Below are 26,357 nucleotides of genomic sequence, written 5' to 3' on the forward strand. Positions count from 1 at the left end.
GACAGTCCGTCATGGCTTCAGTGGGTTAATCGGGTCACAAAGGAAAAAAAGGCTATAATCCTTTTGCTTTGTTTTACAGGATTCCTTTTCGTATAATTAAACGTCGTATGTAGCTAGGTATTGTATCCGCATTAGCCACATGCTAGCTAAAACTAGCAAGGTTGGATAGCTGTTATGGTGCCTTCAACAACACTCGGAATCATTTTACTACTTCCGAGTTTCGAGGCCGAGTTGTATACAGGGCAGTGTTTTGCCTGTAAACAACATTTGCAACTTGTACCAAAACAACAAATAATGGCTGCTATTGTGTGTCGAATCAGTAAATGGAAGGTGAAGCAATGCCATTCAGGCTGTACTTAAGGATGCATGTTGCAACAAAAACGACAGTGTGGTCGCAGTAATTCTTCCTGTTACGGCTACTATCTAGACGCCACGTGTTGAGCAACTATGTAGATTTAAAAATGCTTTAGATCGCCTTTTTTACTACTTTCCAAACACTTGTTATAGGTATAACTCTAATATTCCCACGGCACGTTAAAAGCAGCATTATTTCTACAGGAGGCGTGGCTTGAGTGGCTGCAGGCCGCAGCTGGACCCATAGACAGTTAAAGAAAGGCTAGGACTCGCTGCAAATATGGCAATATGTCTTTTTTAACTGTCTACAATATATGGCGAGTGAATAGTGTCATTCATGGGATACCCTAGTATGGCGAGTGGATAGTGTTAACAATAGGCTTGTTTATTTAATACAGACAGTTAAAGGAATGGACCAACAAATCCCGTTGTTCTGGCGGAGACCAGGGAAGATATTAGAAGCACTTTTCCAGGGATGGCTGGGTGTTACTGCGCAGCCTCCAACCTATGTAGATGTGACGTGAGCAACCTGTCTAAAAGTTGTAAGTCTTATGGTAGCTGTGCTAAGAGAAATCTCAATCATTCCCTATCAGCTGAGACGGAGACACAGGCTAATTACTGTTAACATGCTAGTTAACGTTTGTAATTAAACCTAAACATGTAAGTCAAAACTGTCTAAGAGCTTCTCCTGACATTACGGTGATTTGTCAACTATGACAGCAAATTGCGTGGTTATGACACAATCCTTAGCCTATTTTTACAAAAACGTCTGCTGCTGTCAAAGTGACGTCAAAATGAATGGCAGTCAATGGGACTGGGAAAAAAAATTAGAATAATGAAAATGTGTTGTTTATGCCCTTGAAAAACAGTTGAAAAACTGACGTTTTGAACTGCTGAAATATTATTGCTTATGGCGTTAGATCTGTTGTAAATGAGCAGAACATATGGGACAAGTTTGTTGCACTAGAATACCTAAGTTCATGGGAGAGACTAACTCGGAAAAAGAAAAGAAAGATTTAACAATAGATGGTTTGTTTAAGTACTGTACGGTTCAGATAATGTTGCCTAGGCAGAGGTTAAGAGATGATGACTGCACACATGCAATAAAGTTCAAGTAGCTAAGCAAGACTGCTTAATTGTCCATTAGGCCTATGTATAGTCCTGATAGAGACAGAACAGAACGAAACAGTCATTCAATGGCTACCCAGGAGTATGGCGGGGGATTGTGCCACGGAACCTACCGAAGGAGACTGTCGTGTGACTTTAACGCAGAGATGGGAAGTAACGAAATACAAATACTTTACTGTACTCGAGTAGATTTTTCAGTATTTTTACTTTACTATTTATTCTTGCGGCGACTTTTTACTTTTACTCCTTACATTTTAACACAAATCGGTACTTTATACTAGCCTACTTACCTTTTAAAAAAAATTTGCTCGTTACTTTAGTTTTGTACAAGAGGTCGTCATGTCAGAGAATAACGCGGACACGTGCCTCACACCGCGAGCGGGCGCGTACGACACACGGAGAAGAAAGTGATAGAAAGGAAAAAGAGACTAGCTGTCCGTAGGATAATCAGTTGAGAGTGCGTGTGCGTCTTTGAGAACTGTAAATTGTGTAACTTATGTTGTCAGTTCATTTAAGCCCGTTGTTGTATTGGTCTACACTCACCTAAAATATTATTAGGAACACCTTTTCAATTTCTCATTAGTGCAATTATCTAATCAACCAATCACATGGCAGTTGCTTCAATGCATTTAGGGGCGTGGTCCTGGTCAAGACAATCTCCTGAACTCCAAACTGAATGTCAGAATGGTTGTTGGTGCCAGACGGGCCGGTCTGAGTATTTCACAATCTGCTTAGTTACTGGGATTTTCACCAACAACCATTTCTAGGGTTTACAAAGAATGGTGTGAAAAGGGAAAAACATCCAGTATGCGGCAGTCCTGTGGGCGAAAATGCCTTGTTGATGCTAGAGGTCAGAGGAGAACGGGCCGACTGATTCAAGCTGATAGAAGAGCAACTTTGACTGAAATAACCACTCGTTACAACCGAGGTATGCAGCAAAGCATTTGTGAAGCCACGCACAACCTTGAGGCGGATGGGCTACAACAGCAGAAGACCCCACCGGGTACCACTCATCTCCACTACAAATAGGAAAAAGAGGCTACAATCTCCAAGAGCTCACCAAAATTGGACAGTTGAAGAAAGGAAAAATGTTGCCTGGTCTGATGAGTCTCAATTTCTGTTGAGACATTCAGATGGTAGAGTCAGAATTTGGTTGTAAACAGAATGAGAACATAAAACCATCATGCCTTGTTACCATTGTGCAGGCTGGTGGTGGTGGGGGATGTTATCTTGGCACACTTTAGGCCCCTTTAGTGCCAATTGGGCATCGTTTAAATTCCACGGCCTACTTGAGCATTGTTTCTGACCATGTCCATTCCTTATGGCCAGCATGTACCCATCCTCTGATGGCTACTTCCAGCAGGATAATGCACCATGTCACAAAGCTCGAATCATTTCAAATTGGTTTCTTGAACATGAAAATGAGTTCACTGTACTAAAATGTCCCCCACAGTCACCAGATGTCAAATCAATAGAGCATCTTTGGGATGTGGGGGAACGGGAGCTTCGTGCCCTGGATGCGCATCCCACAAAAGCTCCATCAACTGCAAGATGCTATCCTATCAATATGGGCCAACATTTCTAAAGAATGCTTTCAGCACCTTGTTGAATCAATGCCACGTAGAATTAAAGCAGTTCTGAGGGCGAAAGGGGGTTCAAACACAGTATTAGTATGGTGTTCCTAAAAATCCTATAGGTGAGTGTATTTATTGCCAATTTAAAGTTAGCTTGTTTGTGTTCTTCACCTGTTAGCTAGGTTGCACTTGGCTGTTAATTTGCTATCATGGCGATTGTTGAATGCCCTTGCTCACGTTTGTATTCTAGGTGCATTATGTACACGCTACAGTTAGGCTACACTGCTTTTAGATATTGTAATTAATAGTGGGTTTATTATATTTACTAGCATATATATGATTCCTATGCATTGTGTATGGTAGCCTTTGCAATGTTATTTATTTCTTTACAGAACCACACACAAACGCATAGCTAGCAGAGCTTCCCGTGACCATGTTTGTCCTGTTACTTGATTGTAATAAAGCATCAAAAGAAAGAAGTTGTGTCCGTTTGGGTTTTAACAGACACACACTGGGGCCAAGTTGGAAACCAGAATAAGCTCTAAATACAGTCCTAATTTAGTCCTCACTAATATGTACACATACATGTTCCAGGCCATTATCCATTATTGCTCCAAAAGTACTGACCGTACAAAAGCGTGGCTTGAGCAAGCCTCCCTGATTTTCATTTCATTTCATTTCATGTATTTATTATACAGAAAAGTTAGAAAAAGTAACAGTACATTACAATATAAAAAACAGGCCTGACTCCGTTTAAAAACTGGTTTTCAGCAGGTTCCTGTTCTGCAGAAACATAAAACAGGGTTACAGCACGTCAGGAAAAACATTAAAACAAGACATCAATATAGAAAAATAGATTTCAACAACTGAAAACCACAATACAGTTACATAAGGACAAAGACATTTATACAAAACATCAGCTGGGCTAAACAAATACGGTCAGTGCAAACAAGGCTTGGACAATAGGGTGATATCAGCTAAATTGGGCCACTTTTTGGTAAATCAGTTGGGAAAATAATATAATACTATATATGCCTTTTCCAAGTGTTTTTATGATTACTAATGACTGTTTTTGATCATTTTGTGTTGAAATTATGTCATAAAATATAATTATTTAGGCCCTATAGTTCTTGAAACATCAACTGTGCCAACTTTTTTTGCATAAGCAGTTTCAGGTAAAATGGGCCAGCATCTAAGGTAAAATGGGCCAGCTGTTTCGGCCAGTCAAAATGCAAAGGGAATGGTAATTTATCATCAATTTCAAAACAAATATTCATATGTGCCTTTAAAAACACATTGTGGGTACAAACTCACATATCAAATGTGCAATTAAATTTTTTTGGAACAGCACAGATCAGTGACAGATCAGTGACAGATCAGTGTGTGTGTGTGTGTGTGTGTGTGTGTGAAGAACACATTTTGAACGAAATGCGCAAACTACAAAAATTCATACAAAACTGGTAACTGATATATTAAACATTGATATCATTAGTGTATGTATGTGATGAAAAGGTGTTTCAAACACAGTCTTTGCAAATGAACCCATCGTCAGCACAGATCCCATTCTCTTCGCCACAGGTTTGGTGAAACCAGGCAGAACAAGGGTCACATTTTACCCATTCCTCAGTAGCCTTTGGATCCTTAATGGGTGTTGCAAACTTTGCAAGGTGACTTGCTTTTCTTTTCCTGCTTTCTTTTCCCTTTTGGTTGCTTGCTGAGCGGGCACTTGCTGGCTTGCTTTGCTGGTTTCTTGCTGGATGTTTTTTTTGTGATATAGTCAATGTGTTCCTCACTTGAAAGATTATATGAGGGTGGCTTCATACGTTTTCTGATGGCTCTCTCCCTTTGTGGCACTGTGATCAAGTCAGTGAATGTCACAGACTGAACAAAAAGAAAATGACAAAAAGAGCCTATGTTATTGCAAGACAGGATAATTATTTTGTGTACATTTTATATGATTAGGGACTAAATTGTGTGTATGTGTGTGTGTGTGTGCATGCATGAATGTGCATGTGTATGTTTGCGTGAGCATGCATGTGTAACATGTCATGTAACAAGTCAAGTTTGAAAGTAGTATAAAATATTACTTTATATTGGAGGTGGAAGGTCCCTCATCCGGGGAGTGTGTTTCTTCCTGTGGTGTGAACTGGTTGAAGATATCATTATCTTCCTCCGGTACATCCTCCAACACAACCTCCTCAAACACCACCTTCTCATCTGGAAAAAAGTACAGTGGTTCCACAGGTAGCAGGGGTGTCAGGGAAGCAGAGGACTGAGGTCTGGCTGGTGGATCGGCAGGCGACTGAGGTCTGGCTGGTGGAGGGGAGGACTGATGTCCAGAGAGCAGAGCTGATGGCTGGCGGGCAGAGTGGTTCAAGGTCAACAGGGGCGACCATGGTCCAGTGGGCGGGGTTGGGAGAGACTGCGGCCTGTGGGTGAGGATGGTTAGAGTGGATGGTAGCACCCTTTGGTGGTCTTGCTGGGGGCAAAAGCAGTCTCAGGGAGGATGTCTTTATTGAGTGGGAAATCCCTGTCTCCGGAACCCTGCCTGGGCATTTTCAACGTGTGGCAGCCTTTGCCCAAGCCCTGCTGAACACCGTTTGTGTCCGTGCATGTGTGCGTGTTGGTTGGTGTGCGAGTGTGTGGGCGAATGTGTATGTGCACACACACACACACCCTCACACACATGTGTATGTGTGTTTGTGAGTGACACAGAGGATGGCCCATTTTAGCTGAAACCATGTGGCCCATTTTACCTCAGTGGGTTAAGGTAAATTGGGCCGCTAAGAAAAACATCACTTTTTCAAAAAATAAGTTCATATACAAAGCTAACAGCATTATTTCTGGTGGATGCCATCAAGACAGATATTATGCACAGTTTTTTTTATGTGCATGTTTGTTTTTTATAGATTTATCATCCTTATAATAGTTTAGTTAGATTTGATATGCCAGGCTACTTACCATGCAGCTTTCTGGTGCAGTCTTGATTTGAACTATTGCCCCGCCCACCATAGCAACCATAAACCAATCAAATCACCTGTTACTTGTCAAGCACAGTTATGACAACAGTCTGAAATCCTTTGCAGTCATTGGCTCTAAATTCCAGAGGGGCTGGGACCCCCAAACCTTAAATGGCCCATTTTAGCTGATGGCCCATTTTACCAAACAAATGTATTAATGTGTGCAAGTGTAACTGTTAAGAAGAATTACTGATCCACTGGTAGATTGAGTTAAATCATTTGTATAAGTCATTGAAACGGGTTAAGGATAAAAAAGCCCTTGAATTGATTTAATTACTTTATTTTCTCTTTTTTTATTATTTATTTTTACGTGTCGATTTGTTATGTAAGTTTTGGTTAAATGCTCGACCCAAGGCAAGTTCTGTTTTTTAAAATAGATTCACAAAAATGACGTGTTTTTTTGTATATTTGTATTCTGAACTAATTAAAAAAATAATGTGTATAAATGAGTAAGTAAATGGACCTACTCCCACAGATATTGCCATTTTAAACAATCCTTTAACAGAATCAGAAACATTAAAACACCAAGTTGTTGTTTAGTGTTATCTCTTATGACCAAGTTTTTTGAAAAACATTACAATTTTAGAATTGTGGAAAGGTTATGTAAAATGGTATCGTATTTTACGTACCACAATTTATTGGCAAGAACGCAATACAAATTGTAAGGGAGGCCCTACATCTATTTATTTTTCATCTTTCAACTACTATATTCATCTTTTTGTCTCAGTTCGAACTTTTCCTCTATTCATTTCTTACTTATGTTCATATTTGTGTCTCTCTTTGTCTTTACTCTCAATCTCTTCCTACATGATTTGGAGCTGACAGCAAGGCTAGTACCATTGTAGGTACCATCCTTAGAGAAATATGTACCCAAACGACAGTGTACACCAGTAGTAGCACAATGTAGCAAAAGTGCTAAACTAAGACGCTAATAAAAAAAAATTAAAAAAAAATTATTTCAGTGTGATACTGAACGGGAGTGTATCCTCAAGGGAGTCTGTATCTACATGGGTGAAGATCCAGAAAACCTTGTGCGGCAATATGTGGTAGGCCTATGTGTTGTGTGCTTACTACTCCCTTTTTGATCTCCTGATTGTTCACGTGGGCTGAAAATGTTTCATTGATATTAGAAAATGTATCTATCGAAATGTTCTGTTTCATAGCATTATGCAATCAATAAACCAACAGGCATCTTTGGTACTGCTATACCAGATGGACCACAGTTTATAACATTAATGGGAATTCTTTGTTTATCATGTTTATCATTTTCCTAAATGCACTCTCTCCACTCGTGCACACTAAAGAAGCTCTCCGTAAATCGCCACATTTTCACATAAATGAAGCAGCGTTCTTAAGATCGGACTCAAACTGGATTTTTAGGTATCCTGAACATGATGTAATTATTAAACATCACAAAAGAAATTCATATTACTATAATGAAAAAAAAAAATGTTAACTCAATTTTATTAGACAGTCTTATGTGAATAAAATGTGTTGGTTTGACAAGAAATAATTAAAAGAGAGAGAGAGAGAGAAACATTTTTTCAATGTCAGACACATTCTGATCATGTGGGATCGATGTACACATTAAAATCAAGTAAATTCAAAAGACTATTTTTCATTGCAGCTAGATTGATCCAATTTAGATGAAGTCTTGACATCTACGACATCTAGTAGTCATCATGAAATGGATACTCTGGGTGATCTGACCACCTGTTGAGTCAGTGAAGAGAAACAGTAATTAGTGTCTATTTATTTATTTATAACAGGAACAGAACGTGACTCACACAGTGTATACTCACATGAGAAGTTCCACAAAACGAATATTCTTGTTCAATCCCTCAATTGCCTTCATCTCAGTCTCAGAAAGAGAGAAGTCGAAAATCTGCAGTTTTAAAAACAGACCGATCACAATTAATTTCATATTATATTTCCTGTTTTTGAAGATTGTGTACTGCAGTCTATACCCAGCATGCTGAATGCCTGTCTTAACCCTTGTGTTGTCTTCCCGTTAACCATGAACCTGTCCTTCCAGGTCAAAATTGAAAATTCATATTTATTATTATTTTCCAGTGTTTTTGTTGCTTTTTCTGATTTATTTGTCTCTTTTTCCAGCTTTTGGTGCTTTAAAAACAAAAAAAACCCGAGCAGGTTTAATAATAGGTTTTACACTTATTCTTGGAATTCATGGTCAACAGACCTTATTTATATCAAATTATACATACATTTTTAGTTAAAAAGGCAGAAATTATGAATTATTTTGACTAATAGTTAAGATCAGAGGATGTTGAGTGGATCTCAGATGGGTAGATGTCAAAGTTTAGTCCGGATACTGGTTTGAAACCATTAAAAAAAAATAATTCAAATGCTATAAGATTAAATAAAACACCCAAAAATTCAATGAAAGTAATCATGAATTTTACCTGAACAACGTTGTATGGAATCATCCATGTTATTTTTGGGCAATTTGGTTGAAAGAAATCTCATATTTCTAATATAAAACAATTTGAAACGGGTCAATTTGACCCGAGGACAACACAAGGGTTAACTGATGCCAGACAAACAAACCTGAAAGTTCTCCTTTATGCGAACAGGGTTGAAGCTCTTTGGGATGACCACCACTCCTCTCTGCACGTTGAACCTCAAGGCCACCTGGGCTGTGGTCTTGTTATACTTTTTAGCAATTGATGCCAGTAGTTCATCGTCCAACAACGGGGGGCATTTTAGGTTCACCCTGTTGAAATGATTGGGAAATTAATTTTACTATGACACAGCACATTACATTTTCCCAGTTACATACCTACTTTATTAGTGAAAGGTCATATGAATGAAGAATACTCAGTTATGAACTCCATGTGATAATATGCGTTTCTCTCCCATACCAGGATGCATCTCTAGATGTCCCCAAAGGGCTGTATCCAACAATGACAATATCATTCTTCTGGCAGAACTCAAGCAACTTTGGCTGAGTGAAATACGGATGGCATTCAACCTGCGTTAAAAAAACAGAAGCACAAATAGTGTTTGTTAGTTACTGAGGATATACTTCATTGTCTTTGTGAGACCTGTTTGCTGTATTATTCAGTTTTTCTGTGCCAAGCCAGTTAGCCAGTTGATAAACAATCTGAACACTGGCTACTTTGTGATTTCCAAAAAGAACAAGACAGTTCTTCTACGTTGAGTTTTTAACATTTGTATATTATTTCTTTTTTAGCATCCTACTTCATAATACATAATACTTGTGTGTTGTGTTTTTTTCAGACGTTTATGTTATTCTATAATCCAGTAATGTTTTAATCTTAATTTGCCACAGGTGTATTGTAAACCTCTGTACCTGGTTTGACACAGGCTTGTGTTTCAGCCCAGGTTTGTTAAGGATCAACTCCAGTTGTCTCTTGTTAAAGTTGGATACTCCAATAGATTTTATCAGCCCGGCATCTTTGCAAGCCTCCAAAGCCTGTCCAAAATGGAGCACAGTCAGAAGGCAACAAATTAGACTTTGAAAGTTTTATGGCACACAATATGACCATGGGTTAGGTTCCTAACCTTGAGCACATATCTATGATGAATGGCCAGTGTTACTATCTCTTTCTACATGTGCCATTGACCTATAGACACTATGTCTGCAATGAATAGGTTGTGAATGAAAGGGTTTGTAGAATTAAAAAGAAATAAATGTATATTCATTTTCATAAATCAGAATCAGAATACTTTATTAAATACTTGTTAAGTTATAGGTAGTGTTCTCCATAAATGATTTACCAACATGTCTTACCTCCCATGTCGCACAGAGGTCTGTTTGATGATAAATGATAAACTTCCCACTCTCATCTCTGGGGTAGTATATATCTCCTGGCTTCAAAAAATTTAATATTCAGTGATTTTGGCAACAATTCACAGCTACCAGTATTGTTAAAATTAAATACAGAATAAACAACAGGTTTCAACTGGTATCATCTTAATGTGACGTTGAATACATGATTACCTTGAAGGCTGTGGGCATTTCTACAATATAGAGGTCGACATAATCCAGCTGTAATGTCTTCAACGTTTTCTCCAAAGCAGGTCGAACCAATTCTGGGGGATGGAATGTGTTCCACAACTGCATAAGCAGTGCAGACGAAAGGGAATTAGTTGTTACAAAGTAGCAGTGCTCAGAACAAAACAGCTATTCCCAGACACTCATACAAAGAAGCAAACTTTGCAAACCTTTCCACAGTAAAATATGTCCTCTCTTTTCACAGTTCCATCTGCAATTTTCTCCCTTATAGCTTGTCCCACCTCATGTTCGTTGAAATAGACCAAAGCGCCATCAATGTGTCTGTACCCTGTTTCTATAGCCAGTTTGACTGATTCATATGCAGTTCCTTTAGGGGTCTATACACACACACACACACACACACAACACACACACACACACACACACCACACACAACACACACACACACACACACACACACAACACACACACACACACACACATTGGGAGTAAATAATATGTTTGAAACAAAATCAGTGTCAGATGAAATTGTTTTTGTGACTTGCAGGTAAACTATAAATGTCTGTCCTATAAGCAATCTGGCTAAATACTGTGTCTTACCCTTTGGGATCCCCATAAGTTCCCAGTCCTATCAAAGGTATGCTGTTTCCATCTCTCATCGGAATGGAGTGATTCTCCGCTGTGAGGTCCATGCTCATCAAAGTGCCAGTCACTTTCCCAATGCTGCTGTTTGGGTCTTTATTTAAGGACCATGTTATATATACCATACGGTAGATGTTGACACAGTTAATGTCCTACTGCACTTTGACCACAGCAAAGACTCCTCCCAGGTAGAAAGAGCATCCTCCCACTCAAACTGGCATATAACTGAGTGAGTGATAAGACAACAATATCTTACAGATAAAACAACAGTGCCTAACATCAATCAATCATAACAAACGTTAATCAGGAGAGTTAATTATTATCATTTTAACTTTTGGGGTCAACATTTAACATAGGTTAATGACCATTGGTTGAAAATGTCAACTCTCACTTTGCCTTCTACAGAATGTATTGTGGCCTCAACCGGACACTGTAGCTTTAAAAACACCGCAGTGCCGTCTGGGTAAAATATGGTATGTGTTTTAAGCAAAGAATGCACAAGTCGCCATGGATATATGAGCTTCAAAATACTATATATGTTAGGTAATTTTTTAGCTACAAGTGACTGTGTGCTGTTATCATTCGCCTGTTTGAATAGGAAACGCCACAAAGCGGGGACTTAATCATTTTGTCTCTGGCTTATCTGCCATTAAAAAAGGCTACGTTGCTAATTTAGTTAGCTTCCAAAACGGAGAGAATTAACAGTTACACCTTAACTAGCTAAAACTGTTATCGCACAGTTTAATAACCATCTTGTAGGATGAAATGACTGTGTCGTTAATGTTGTAATGCATATTATTACTATTATATTCTCTATCTGGCTTGTAGGCTCTCCTTTGTTTCCAATCGCAACGTTATATTGATTGACTGAAAGGAAAGATCGGGAAGCGGCCGGAAAAAAATGGACGAAAGTGTCGAAAATGTTAATAACGACGACATTGTCATTATCGTGGAAAACGAGCAGAAAGTTTGCCAGCCGAGGAAGAGAGGCTGAAACAGCAAGGCACCTTCGGGCTCATGGACACATGTCCTATCTGCAAGTTGAGCTTCCACAACAGAGAGCCCAAACTCCTGCCGTGTCTTCACTCTTTCTGCAAGAGGTGTCTCCCGGCCCCCTTCAGGAGTGCTGATCCGAGGCGTGACTCGCAAGGCCAAGTCGACCACAACAAATCACGTGAGAATGGTGTATTGTAGCAACTCTGATAAAGTTGTTACTGATGTATAGTACAGAAAAACCCTTTATGTCAAACTAGAACTGAAGCAGCTTGGACTACCCAGCAGATATGTAACATCAGAATCAGAATCAGCTTTATTTGCCAGGTATGAGGACACACGAGGAATGCTAGATGATGTAAATAATACAAAATCTCAAGATCTTTTTGGATACTGATATAATATGACAACAGCTTTGCGATGAATTCTGTTGGCTGACAGAATCCTCACACGCCAGAGGCATTAGTCGTACATGCTGTGCCATACGGATAAACTCGATCAAGTGTTTCATTTATTGAAATGCAGTCTTTAATAACAGCAAAACAATATATTATGTATCTAATACCCTAGTCTCAAGTTACTAAATCAATACTATACCTGTTGGTTGCCTGTCTGTGTATTTATATCTTATTAAAGTACTAGGTGATTTCTAGTCTCATGTCACTCATATCTGTGTTTGTTCTAAACAATAAAGACATGCAAGTAGTTTTGAGCTGATACCTTTAATATTGTATCTTGTCTCTTGTTCCAGTGGGTGCCATTCGATGTCCAGTATGCAGACAGGAATGCTGGGAGATAGACATGTTGGATAATTTCTTTGTCAAAGACTCTGCTGAGGTGCCAAGCAGCACCGTGGAGAAAACCAGCCAGGTTGGTCCTCACTTTCCTATCCTGAGCCGTTCGTCTCACAGCAGTTTGTTTTTATGACGCCACTCTCCCAAGACTAAAGTGCTTATTTTTAATTTGTTCTTATTTTTTGTCTTGGAAAGGTGTGTATGAGCTGCGATGACAACACAGAGGCAACAGGTTACTGCGTGGAGTGTGTGGAGTTTCTGTGTGTGACATGTATTGAGGCGCACCAAAGGGTCAAGTTCACCAGGGATCACACCATACGCCAGAAGGAGGAGATGTCTCCAGGTAGTGTGTCGTACACCGCAGGAAAAAGCAGTTTCTCTGTAATTAGATTATCCATATAAATGTGGTATGCTGCGCTGTAGTGATTATACACTGTCGCCTAGTGCTTGCTCTTGGTGGGAACTGTTGGGTTTCTGTAAATTACATCACAGAGTACGGTCTACACTTGCTCTTTATGGAAAGCGCATAAGATAACTGTTGTTGTGATTTGGCGCCATATAAATAAATTGAATTGAATTGAAATTGAATTGGTACATATTGTACTTAAGTGATAGAACACTTGAATATTATGTATATATGTATGTAATAAATACACAAAGGTAGCTGTTCAAAAAAGACGCCGACATCTGTGACAATTTTTCTACCCCCCAGATGAGTTTCAAAGTACTGTTCTGGCAAGATGTCATGATAATGATTGGATAGGTATAAAACTGAGCAACAATTTATCGTGACATAAACTGACTTTACATTTGTCTATGTTCTTAATTCTATTGTCCCAGAAGCATTAGGTATGTCCACACAGAAGCCTGTGTTTGTGACATCCATAAGCAGGAGCCACTGAAGCTTTTTTGTGAGACGTGTGACCGACTCACCTGTCGGGACTGTCAGCTGCTTAAACACAAGGATCACAAGTAGGCTGAGTTCCCTTGATAGGCTGATCATGTGCATTTATTTGGACCAAAACACCATGAACAGGTGATCAAATCATTAATGTGCATATTCTTTGTGTCCAGCTACCAGTTTTTGGAGGATGCATACAGGAACCACAGACAGTATCTTGAGAACATGACGCAGCAGTTGCAGGAGAAAAGAAAGGCCATTGAGGACATGTCCAGCTGTATCAGCTCTGGGTAAAGTTCTCCTCTACAGCTGGGACTATCATCATGCAGGATCATATTGTGATCATTTATATTTACTCGCATTTGTACTACTTGCGTTATTCACGCCAGTGTTAAAATATTTCAGCTCACGCAGATGACGCAAATTTCATGTCATTTGTGTTGCACCATTCCCGCTGCCAATCAGCATCTAATTGTGTTTTTGCATTGACTTTGTATGCCACCACAAAAAGGCCTGGGTGTGAACCTTTACAAATTACTATACATTTTTCCAGACTTAGGTTTTAATCAAGGACATGATATTACATTTATTTTCACAGATTACAGCAAGTTGAAGAAAACCGAAAGGCTGTCACTAATGAAATAAAGAAGTCTATCTGTAACTTGATTATGGAGATCAACAGGAAGGGAAAGATTCTGGTTAACCAGCTTGAGGTATGTTTAATCTGTATTGTTTAATGACTTTTCAAAGGTAAATATGACATTTAAAATGACTTTTTTTTCTGACAATTCATGCACACATTTACCCCTAGGCTCTGACTAAAGACCATGAGCTGGGTTTAAAAAAGCAGCAAGAGGACGTCAACTGTCTTACCAGGCACCTGGACCATGTCATCAGCTTTACCAAATGGGCGACAGCAGCCAAAGTGGAACAGCCCTCCTGTACTGCAAGAGACTGGTGAGTGACTTTAACATCAAACAGCAATTTAAAAACACTTTGTAATTCAATCAGTGTAATTGTTACATGCACTTTCTGTTGTAGTAAATAAAAAACTGAAGAAATAAATAAATAATTAAAGTAATAATTTGAGGGCGCCCGGATAACTCAGTTGGTAGAGCGGGCACCCATATAAAGAGGTTTACTCCTTGACAGGCAGCGGGTCCAGGTTTGACTCTGACCTGCGGCCCTTTGCTGCATGTCATTCCCCCCCCCCTCTCCCCCCTCCTTCACATTTTCAGCTGTCCTGTCAATAAAGGTCTAAACATGCCCAAAAACACAATCTTAAAAAAAATAAGTAATGATTATTATTTGACAAAACCTACACTACTTTTATAATGTTGGATAAACCTTTGAAAGGTCCCTGTCTTTTTGTCTTCTAGATCCTTTTTCAGATCCATTACCTGATGAGAGCAAGCTGTAATCCCTCCATCGTCCTCAGAGTTCTGTGCGCTTTCAGTGTCGTTCTGGTTTCTGGGCCACGAATGTAGACCTTGGTAAGACATACACTTACTTAGAAACTTACATTATGACCAAAGCAGCAACAATTTTTTGATTGATAACCGATTCCAGAAGTAGTGTGCAGTTTTATTTTCCTGCAGCTGTTTTGATATCTTCGAATTTAGGATGCTGATAAAAAAAAAAAAAAAAAACCAATAACATAATGACTTTTCTCACGCGATCAATAGATTTTCTTGGACGTCAACGTCATAATTAATGATTCTGTTTATACGTCTCACAGTCCATTTTGTCTTGCAAAATAGTTTCCACTTTGACAAACAAAATAAAGGTTATAAAGACAAAGAAGATAAAACATGTGGGAAACATTTATTGTAATCTTATATTTTCACTTTAGGTACCGTAATCTTCTTTTTTCATTATCTTCTTTTTTTGTTTAACCCCATTTAGGAGTTCTTTTGATGAAGAATGTCACATTGTGAACGGTAGTCTTAAACATGAACATGTATGAGAGGCTGTACACCTGTATGAATTCTCCATTCCGCTGATATATTAACTTAAGTGATGTCATGTGAGTCCGCTTAGGTTGTAGCTCAAGACTACCAAATAACAAACAAAAAACAAGAATGTTGAATAAACAAATATATATATATATATATATATATATATATAATATATATATATATATATATATATATATATATATAAATATATAGTTCTGTTGCATCGATTTTGATCCTTTTTTAATGTGCGTTGTGAGTCTGACAATGGTGGCCTACTCTTTTAGCTGATGTGGCAGCAACGTTGTTTCGCTAGTACTCGCTCAACCAGAATACTGGGATACAATTTCTGATTTATTTCTTCATTGTTGTCCTATTCTTTTCAGGTTCTCTGGTTGTAGAAAGGGGGTCCGGGCCGGCTGCCCATCACCAACAACCAGGCCGGTCCGAGAGCTGAGGCACCAGCTGGAGGTCTCTCAGTCTCAGCTCAGCAGCGACAGAGCACGCTGGCTCAGCTCCAGCTGCAGGTAGGATTTTCATCCCAGTCAGTAGTTTTTAATACGCTGACAAGTTAATTTGTGACAGGGACAGAGGAGCCTAAAAAGACAAAGCCACTGTTTTGCTCAAAATAGTTAAATCTTCCTCTTGCTCACCACTGTTAACCATACTAAATACTACGGCATTTATTTCATAGATAGACATCTCTTATTCCTCTGTTCAAGGTGGACAAGCTTTCCCAGCAGCCCCACAGGCAGCCCCTCCTAACCATTGGTCCTGGTACCAAAATGCCAGGCTCCCAGGACCCCCAGGACCCCCCGGCCCTCCGGGACCTCCCGGCCCTCCACCCCCAACTAGACCCATCCATGGCGGGTCGTCCCCCTCCCAAGGTCCCCCAGCTTGGGACAGCCAGGACGCAGATACGGAAGCTCCCACCCCAACACTAGAAGCCCCACATCATCCATGCTTCACAACACAGGATACCCAGCTGCTCAGGTAAGTTAGAGCATGAAGAAAGATGTGTCCCTGTGTGAGGAATGTACTGTATGTTCCAAATGCCAAACATGGCTTGTCACAAGTTTTGTAGACAGTGCTTATCAAAGTGTCAAATTCCAGAAAGCCTGCGTAAAGCACCAAGTTCCCAACGCTGGTGTTGTCTTTAGCCCACTTCATGTTTTTTAATCACATGAGGTTTTGTTGACATAAATATTTCTTTATCTTCTGCCTCAACAGTGGGTTAACTCAATTTGGTTCATCCACTGGATTATATTGGATCCTTTTCAGCTTCTAGATACCACCATTTGTAATCTCAGGATTTTATCTTTCTTTTGTCCTATGTCTTTACACCTATTGTTTCCTATTGTTTCAAATCAGACTAAGTAACTCATAGTTCATTCTACACGTGCTTTGTTAAAACCTAAACTATTCTTTCAACTTCAACTTTCTTCTACATCTAGTCTCTGAGAGATCTGATCCAAAGCTCTAGCTTCCCTCCTAAACCCATGGATGTGTTGCAGGGTACGTCTCGCTACCCGCAGCCTCTGTCTGCCGCAGCGGCTACACAGCTGTCACTACATCAGGTTAGTACGAGAGGAGAAGGACTTGAGTGGACCTTCGAGGTCTCCAGTCCAACATTTTTCCAGGGAGCGAAAATATTATTTGGTTTGTTTTTGTGTAACTTTTATGACACATTAGTTACACACTGTTTTGTTTTTATTTCCAAAGCGGGGCCCAACGGAGTCCTCTTTCCTGAAGAGGAGTGAGGCTGGTGGATCTGTCCCTTCCATCACCATCTCCATTCCCAAACCCAGCTTTGCTCCAAGTCTAGCTTCAGCACCTGCAGACAAAACAAGCACATTTAATCACATAGCAGGTCATTATCACTGCTCTGCTTTAGCAACAGCCCGAAAGTTCCTATCCTGTGAGAGAATTCATTTTTAAAATTTAATCTTTTCATCATGACTTCCAGACCTAAAATAGTTTTCATTTCATCTTCTCTCAAGTTCAAGTAAGGCAGAATTCCCCGATGGCCAAACCCTCTTCATCAGACAGAAGCACAGGGTAAGAAAAGATCCTAAAACTGGTCCTCATCACAGTTCCTCCCTTCTTCCATTAGTTCATTTTTACAAGTGAGTATTCAAATATTTAGCCTCTGTTCCCTGTCTCTGGGAGAGATTATGACTAATCTGTTTCCTTAATGTTGTTGAATCTGTGCTTGTTAACTAGATAGACCCGTGGGAAGTGCTACTTGCTGCTTTTAATATGTGATTAGAAGCCTACGCACAACACTGAAATTACTTTACATTCTGTCATGTTATGACAGCAGTTGTCTGTAATCAGCATTCAGTCTTACACTCTACTCCCTTGTTTTAACCTACAATATAGTTTGCTCCCTCAAATATATACATATATATTATATGTATCCTATGAGACACATTTTTTAAATGTTTTTACTAAGCTGTCACTATGTAACTAATATGTAACAAGTGGCATTCAAGTTATTCAGAAGACAAACGCAATCTGAGATTCCAAAGCAATGCATGAAACAAGGCCAGTGTTTTTTTTTTTACTATATCATGGTCACAATCTCCCCTTGTAATCTCACTGGCAATTTGTTTGTTGAAGGACAACTTCCTGGAGGCAGACTTCTGAGCCTCCATCTGCCCCCTCAGCAAAGCGACGGAGAAGGTCGTCACCAGGGCCCGTCATTGTCATCAAAGACGAGCCAGAGGATGAGGATGAAGTTCGATTTGTAAGAGAATCACTGGGGTTACATTAGGGCTGGGCCATACGGCCAAAATCTTCTGTCTCGATGTAGGTCATTTCATATCTCTCTCTCTCTATATATATATATATATATAGATATATATATATATATATATATCACGATAGAGAATGTTTTCTGGTATTTCAACAAAAAATAGTCTATATGAAATAACCACATGATAAAGCCTATTTTTGTATACAACTGTGTAAATTAAATACTTAAAAAATGAAATGTACTGAGTATTTTCTCATTTTATTAAGAATTTGCAAAGTGCAAAATGAACATAAACAGTTTCAAGTGAAAGTATAGAGAATTCTTTTCCAACTATACACTGACTATGTTTACATGCATGCACAAACAATAGTTTGATTTACCTACAATAAGGTATTCCCATAAACAAGTCTTGGGTGTAGGCACGCAGGAGTTAAACAGTAAAGCTGAATGAAGGAATGAATAAAAACCCTGCACACAGTTGTTGAACAACGCTACTCACGATTTATTTTAACCAACATTAAGGTTCCAATGGATCTGTTCACATTATAATGCAGAGAGGACCTAGACCTGAGCTGCATGCATGTATTTACTGGGGTAATGGAGCTTAAAGTTGGAGGACTGTTTGACTGAAAGGTTTCCAGTTGGAGTCCAGTTTGTCATTCACTTTGAACTGAGGGGTAATAAATAGTGGGATGTAAAAACAAAACCGCAATCTTCAAATGATAAGTATTTCAAATCAGATTTTTTGGAGAAATGTGAGTTAGTATGTGCTTGTTATCAACTTAGATGACATCGTCGTTATCACAATGTCTCGATAGATGATTTCATCACCATAGGACTCCATTGCAAGGCGATAAATTATCCTATTAGATTATCGCCCAGCCCTAAGTTGCTTAAGTGCAGAATGTTTTAGTACATTTAGCATTTTGTTTCAAAATGTCACATGTAGACAAAATGTCAAATGCTCACTTTCTCACTGTCTGTTTTTTTTTTTTTTTCTTCTCTGAGTCATTGTATCTAACTGCATACATCCCACTTTTCCTTTGCCTACAGGTGCAGTCCAGCGTAGGGTCCAGCCTGCCAGACAGCAGCACCGGGGCTCAGTCAAAGCCTCGGCAGCAGCCAAAGGTGCCGGTCCCTGTCCCAGACCCTGGATCAGAGTCTGGGAAAGAGCAGCGTCCGCAGCCCGCAGCGCAACCAGAGTCCGAGAAGAGAGCGGAACCGGAGGAAGATCCTAATGAGGACTGGTGCGCCGTCTGTCAGAATGGAGGGGAGCTGCTTTGTTGCGACAAGTGTCCCAAAGTCTTTCATCTGGCCTGCCACATTCCCGCTCTCAATGAGTCTCCCAGGTGAGAGACAGATTGTCATTGTCTCAATGCTATGGTAGCACAATAGATCATTATAATGCCGGTTGACACAAACAAACATTTGAAGACTACTGTGTGTCTATGTTTTATTTTTGAAAATTTCTATTTCATCATAGTTTTTCCAAACCAAAGTTGGATAATATCGTCATAACTGCTGTAATAATTGGCACACCAACATAGGCCTGGGCAATATATCGATGTTGTATCGATATCATGATATGAGACTAGATATCGTCTTAGATTTTGGAGATATCGTAATATGGTTGTGTTGTCTTTACCTGGTTTTACAGGCTGCATTACAGTAAAGTGATGTCATTTTCTGAACTTACCAGACTGCTCTAGCGGTTCTATTATTTACCTTTACCCACTGAGTCATTAAATATTTTCTGGAGAATATTTAGTATAGTAAAAGTGTAAATAGCATTTTGTTAAAGCGCCAACAGTCAACCATACAATATCGTCGCAATATCGACATCGAGGTATTTGGTCAAGAATATCGTGATATTTGATTTTGTCTATATTGCCCAACCAACATTTAAATTTTTCTCTGCAATTTAAAACAATCTAACACTAAATGTTTGTGTTATTAATTAGCCCATTCTATCAACATTGCTAGTAGAGAATACTGTGGTGGTGATGGAAAGTACAAGAGCTTTCCACTTTCCTTTGCCTTGAACTTTTTGATCCTGACCTTGAAGCATATTGCAATCATTAATTAATTGCATAATGGTGTTGTGTGGGCTAATCTGACAAGTGTGCATGCATTTGCATTATTACTTTGTGATACTAAAAGTTCTTTTACTGAGTGGTGGTACATTTAAAAAGCATGATCAACAAATTAGGGAATCTATTTCACCAACAAATAAAAACAGTTTAGGTTCAGAATTGTTTATTATTAGGATAAACCCCTTGAGATGAGTTTTAAGGCTATTCATGATGCATTTCTTCCATTTCTTGTAGTAAAACTCAAACATTACTATACTCTATCAAAATGTGTCAGTCATGTTTGCAATCATGTATATAGTATACAATATGTATTTACTTATTTAAAAAAGAGAAAAGTAATCTGATGATGGGGATTCTGACAGCCTGTTCTCCAGGTCTTTGTAATGACCCTGACAGCAGGGACAGACGGTACAGGTTTGGTCATATTCAGCAGTAGTCGGCCACTCCATGCGTCTGTCCTGACAGCTTCTCCTGTCCTAATGTCTCTCTGCAGTGGGGAATGGTTCTGTTCGCTCTGCCGAGACCTCGCCCTCCTGAGATGAAGTATGACTGTGACAGCAAGGATGACCCGTCTCTGAAGGGTGCCCACCTGTTGAAGAAGGGTACGCTCACTGAGCTGTTATTCACGTTTCTGTGCAGGATATTCTTCAGCGCCTAAACCTGATTGTTGTGTTTTTTATAATCGTTCTTCTCACTGTCTCCCATCTAAGAAGTTTCATTTTCTTCACATAGCATGGTCAGTTAAATGTCTGATCTAATGTTTCCTTTTATTTTATACATGCAGAGGGTGAGAGGCTGCTGCTACGTCTGTTCTGCAACGACTTCAGCACTGACTTCCAGCAGCCTGCTACTCCATCAGTAAGCTACTCCATTACGTATTTTGTCAATAAAGTAAAAGCTGTGCTGTTTATTTTGCTGACACTCACTTTGTGTTTGAAGTAGGTAGATGAGTAAAAATCTAATGTTGTAAAAGTTATTCTATTAATTTAGAAATGAAAATATCAGTGGATGCCAAAGAGACTACTACATTGTTTTCAGTGGAGAAATTGTTAATTACACTGTGAGTAAATCTGTACTTTGATAGTTATTTGAAATCGTAATTGGAAAGGGTTAACTTGCCACCAGAAACTAATACATTTGTGAAGTCTAATCAGCCACTATGGAATGACACATAATGGAGTTATTTTATATAAGATCACATTGAGTAGTAGTAGTTGTTGTTGTTTTTGAATAAAAACTGTGTTTGAAAGAGACTATTCATTTTTGAGAGAAACTCTGATTCTTATATCAGTTATATTAGGGGCTTAACTTTGACTGTTTTTCTAATATAGGAGACAAGAAGGTACAAAGAGCTGATCAAGACTCCGATGGATCTCTCAATAGTCAAGAAGAAACTGGACTCAAAGTCGCAGGAAGGGGAATGCTATATTAGTCCGGATGGGTTTGTCGCTGACGTCCGCCTCATATTTTTCAACTGTGCAAAGTACTACAAGGTAAACATCATTTTATATACTGTAAAATATATATATATATATATATATATATATATATATATATATATATATATATTTTGGGGGAAATTAAACAGTTCATCATCAAAATGATTGTTATATAGTAATGTCTAATGCCATAATGTGAATTACCCAGTGACATTTCTTTATGTACTGTATCACTCATGTTTGGGCGTATTGGCAAATACTTACTAATCATTTGTAGGTGCTTTCTTGAACTTAACCGTTTATGCGCCCTGATTGTACAGGCGACCTCAGAAGTGGGGAGTGCAGGCTTGTACTTGGAGGACTACTTTGAGGAACAGTTGAAACTAGTCTACCCAGATAGGGTCTTCCCGGGAGGGAGGGAGGAGCAGATGATCCCTCCTTTGGAGGACGAGATAGATGAAGAGGAAGAGATGATGCAGGAAGGCATGGCTCCCATTGAAGACGATAAACCACAAAGCCCTGCGGAAAACGGAATCCCGCCTGTGGAAGAGGACTTGCCGCATCTGGAAGAAGCGACGGTCCCGGCAGAGGAAGAAAAGTCTGAAACAGAGGCGAAGGGGATTGATACGGGTGAAAAGGCAGCGGATGAAAGGTAAGGTAGCAGCTGTGGAAGGAGACGTGCTTCCTGCAGAGGAGGCAAAGCAGGACGAGGAGACTCCTGTGAAGAGGGAAATTTCCCAAGTTGCCGATAGTGAAACAAAAGACGAAGCAGCTCCCAGCTCCCCAAAAGAGGAGAGCCCTCAGCTCCCTACAGACACGCCTGTGGATCCAGCTGAAACCCAGGAGAAGGAGTCAGCTCCTGCAGACACAGCCAAAGAGGAGGAGGGATAGATGGAATGCAACAGAGAGAAACTGTAGAAAGGATGGATGATTTCAGTCTTCCACAGAAGTGGCCCCAGTGGGGACCGACATTTGCTGCAATCAGACGACTTTTTGTTGTTGTAATTTATATGTTGTATTTACAATAGATAAATGGTGTCTGCTTTACTAAATAGACTGTAGTACGGCCATGGTGTAGATGCACAATGAAAGGAGTAAATAAGCTTTTTTTTTGTCTTTTGCTGGACAGACGTTACAATTTTACTGTAACTGAAAGTTATCTTTGATGACGACAGTGAAAAGCACATTAAGATACTTTTTATTGATAGGATCATCTATGAGTTATTGTCATCAAAATAATATTTGGTCAGTAATGCATGCAAGATGTCTCGAATAGTAATGCCTTCCTTTTGTTTATAGATTTTGGCTAACTTGTATTAGCCATTTAGCTCATAAAACAATCATGTTTTATTGCAATAGTATTTTTTTATTTGATTAGTGTTGTATTAATGCTTTTGCATCTAACATATACACTGTAATAGAAAGACCTGACATTTTGAAAGATTATGCTATTTGGTTGTATGAGAAAGAAAATGAGTTGCCACTATGGTGGTTTCATTGTTTGACGCCTCTTATCCCCCAAATCCCAGAAATGTGTTATGACAGCAGCCTGCTTGGTTTTTATCAGGAGAACAATTCTTCCGACTTTGTTGATATTACTTTTATCAGTCTGAGATAACTCGGAGACACAATTATCAGTTTCTCATCATCAGCCACTGACATCAGTGTGTTCTCCATATTGTGTCCTTGTCCTTCTGCATTATGAGATTAGGCCTACGCTTTGTTAGATCTGGTTTCCCTCACTGAAAGGTTTGTGAAATTATCAAGAAACCTTTTTTTTACATAGATTCAATTAACTAAGCATTTCTGTATGGCCATCATGTCACGTGAGGTAAAAAGAATGAATCAAAACTGACACTTCAATTTCAATATAGATAATATTGTCTACTATTATTGCTTTGTTATTTATTAAGGATACACAGGACCTGCTTATGAACTCTGCAAACAATGTTGAACATAAAACCTGCATTTACAATATTTGTAATAAACAGGGTTACATGTAGATCTGACTTGTCTTCTTTATTTAGTTTATTTTATTTCTTTTGAGAAAATGTGAAATGATGCAGTCTGAAAAAGGTGGTTCTGAGCCACAAAGTTATGCTCATTTTGCATTACTTATCCTCTAACATTGCTTCATAATAAATAACTTGAATAATTTTACACCTTATGAGTTCTAATCTAGTCAATTTCAACCAGACTTCTTTCAGAAACCTAAGCATTATAAATCGTTAAAAAAAAGATCACTAAAGGAACTTGGACACTTTGAGGCCAGAATAACTCAAATTTGCTTTTTGTTTTACACTTTTAAAACCGACCTTTATTCAGATTCCCTTGTGTTACTTGTCTTCCACTCAGGCCACATCTACTTTGGATTGTGCGCATCGATTACATCCAATCATCGGCCGTGTTTGAACGATTCGGTAGCCCACGCAGTTCCCCCCGACCCCTCCCTCTCCGCCCTCTAATCTCAAAGCCCACAAGGCAAGATCTTTGTCGCCTCTGCTGCTCGGAAGGAGATGCTCTCTCTCTCTCATTGACGGTCGATTTTACACACCCTCCGCAGCTGCAGACCATCCGCTGTGCATCCGTGCCATTTCATACACACCTTGCAATTCAGACGATCGGAGATCGGAGCATTTAGAAAAGTGAATCCGATGGCACAGTGGACAATACTTTTGGTGTCTTTATATGGAGTTCTGCATGGACAAGGTAAGACAGAAAACTGAAAAGTGTGGCATTGAGATGCAGATTTGAATAGATGTGAGAGTGACTTTTACATGCTTATTTATTTGCCTAATGCCTAATGTGAGGTGCTGAAGGGTACCCTTTTCCATGTGCTGTCTGTCAATTTAAGAGTGTGAGCCAATTTGAATTCAATCTGACTCAGTCACTGGCACTCAGGGAGAGCCATCCTATTCCCGCCCCCCCCCCCCCACCCCCCCCCATCATGCTTCTGCTGTGTCTTTCTAATCCTCAGAGATTCAGCTTCCTTCTATACAATATTGCTGTCAGGATGGGATGACTCGGGCCCAGAACAGACAAGCCTGTACAATCCTCCCGCTCATCTCCTCCTCTCACATCTGCAGGTACGCAAAGCAACACCTGGTTTTCTTAAAGGAGAGGGTCTGAAAATATGACACAGGAATCAAGTAAGGGTCAGTACAGAGGGAATGCATGAAATTGCTTGTATCAGAAACTATCTTTTGGGTATTGCAGTTCAGTTGGGGTCAAAATAAATCATGTGGATTGCCGACAAATCTTTAAATGAGTATGGAATTTTGCAGTGGGACATGTGTGTATCCTGTAAGGCAGTGTTTGCGACCGTATGTTTAAAAGCAGGAAATAGCCCCACGGTTGCAAGCCCCAAATCATTTCCACAGCCCTCTACCATCCATATTGCTGCAGGGGAGGATTGCCACATAGAATGTACACAGTAAGTACATGCGTTAAGTGCCCCCCTGGAGCATTTTAAAACTAAAGGGCCCTGTTTGACGGTAAGTACATGGAGGTGGTGAAATAGAGGAACACCTGGTCAACACATGGAGGTCAGTGGAGGGAACATTCACAGAAGAACGGCAAGGAGAGGGAGACTTTTTTCTATCAAAATGAAGCATTTTTAACATAGAAAGATTCAAAAGTTTTAAAGTAGCTGCTAACAGTTACAATGTCTTATAAACTAAGGTTGCATATTACATCATAAATAGACTTGCAGTCAGCTGATTGTATCTGACGTAATAGCAAGCATTTTTTTTTTTTACATGCTTCTTATTCAGTTCTTTTATCATAGAGCAAAGAGTGCAGTTTTTGTTCTGAATGAATGACATTTCTGGTTCTTATTTGCAGCGTCGCCCAGGAGCAGTGCTGTGCAGCAGCAGTAGAAGATCAACTCTGTGACAACGGTATCGAGATGGCCAAGGGGCAAGGGGCCTGTGAGAGGCCCTTCTTTAAAGGAGAGCCCTGGGAAACCAAAATCTCTAAGGTTGTTTTCTTTGTTCATGTCAATATCTTCAATCTTTGCACGCCTCCACCTCCCACTCTTTATGAATCAGTACATAGTGGGAATTGTTTTCCTGACGATATCAAGATTTCTTTTATTCCAGCTGCCTTTCTTCCTGTTTCCCACTCTCTGTCCCCTGTTCAGATGTGTTGTGACTGCTGTACGCTCGGCCTGATGATGGCAAGCCGGGGTTCAAGCTGTGAGCTCCAGGGTTTGTTGCTGGGGGAGACAGTGTGCAGACTCAGCTAAATTCTGCTGTGGCAAAAACACAACAGAGGAAACCATACCAAGTATTAATGGTAAAAGACCCTTACAATCTTGTGCTTCAGTCTTTTGTGTCTAATTAGCTCGACTGTCTTATCATGAAAGAATGGCTATGGCTGTCTGTGACACTCAAAACAATCAGAGTACCTTTCCATTTGCACATATTAGGTCCCAGAGGATTTACAGCCCAACAGGGTTTGGTGCCCTAGTTTTGTCTCACGAAAGGGATCGCAGATGATCTGGACCAACTGTGAATTATCACTTACAACTGCAGACTTGATGACTTTTTAGAAATTGGAAAAAACCATGACCATTTGTTAGTGGATTACCAACTTTATAACTGCAGTGTACCACGTAGAAAGATACACACCAGCCAAAGGGATTTTTCACAACCTGGTGTCCAAAATCGGTTCTCATTAAAAGAGTACTGCTTCCATTCCTAGAA

General features: G+C 39.6%; 2 protein-coding genes, 1 long non-coding RNA gene and 1 pseudogene across 3 annotated transcripts; 2 read left to right on the forward strand and 2 right to left on the reverse strand.

The window, feature by feature from the left end:
* Nucleotides 1-4,018: 4,018 nt before the first annotated feature.
* On the reverse strand, nt 4,019-5,417 carry LOC116676517 (uncharacterized). Its single transcript, XR_004328736.1, has 2 exons — nt 5,144-5,417; nt 4,019-4,937 (listed from the first exon to the last, which is right to left on the reverse strand). It is a non-coding gene; the product is annotated as an uncharacterized LOC116676517 (long non-coding RNA).
* Nucleotides 5,418-7,513: 2,096 nt separating this feature from the next.
* On the reverse strand, nt 7,514-10,466 carry LOC116676518 (aldo-keto reductase family 1 member D1). Its single transcript, XM_032507563.1, has 8 exons — nt 10,286-10,466; nt 10,062-10,178; nt 9,852-9,932; nt 9,411-9,533; nt 8,959-9,068; nt 8,645-8,810; nt 7,879-7,961; nt 7,514-7,789 (listed from the first exon to the last, which is right to left on the reverse strand). Exons 2-8 carry the CDS (start codon nt 10,077-10,079, stop codon nt 7,747-7,749), a joined length of 624 nt encoding a protein of 207 aa, XP_032363454.1. The 5' UTR covers nt 10,080-10,178; nt 10,286-10,466; the 3' UTR covers nt 7,514-7,746.
* Nucleotides 10,467-11,546: 1,080 nt separating this feature from the next.
* Nucleotides 11,547-22,714, forward strand: LOC116676519 (transcription intermediary factor 1-alpha-like; annotated as a pseudogene).
* Nucleotides 22,715-24,156: 1,442 nt separating this feature from the next.
* LOC116676520 (fibulin-1-like) lies at nt 24,157-25,879 on the forward strand (the record flags this gene model as incomplete). Its single annotated transcript, XM_032507565.1, has 4 exons — nt 24,157-24,360; nt 24,629-24,737; nt 25,495-25,630; nt 25,793-25,879. Coding segments are annotated over exons 1-4 (387 nt in total), but the record flags the coding sequence as incomplete, so codon positions are not given.
* Nucleotides 25,880-26,357: the final 478 nt, after the last annotated feature.

This window comes from Etheostoma spectabile, unplaced genomic scaffold, assembly GCF_008692095.1.
Source record: "Etheostoma spectabile isolate EspeVRDwgs_2016 unplaced genomic scaffold, UIUC_Espe_1.0 scaffold00003283, whole genome shotgun sequence".
NCBI classification, from domain to species: Eukaryota; Metazoa; Chordata; class Actinopteri; order Perciformes; family Percidae; genus Etheostoma; species Etheostoma spectabile.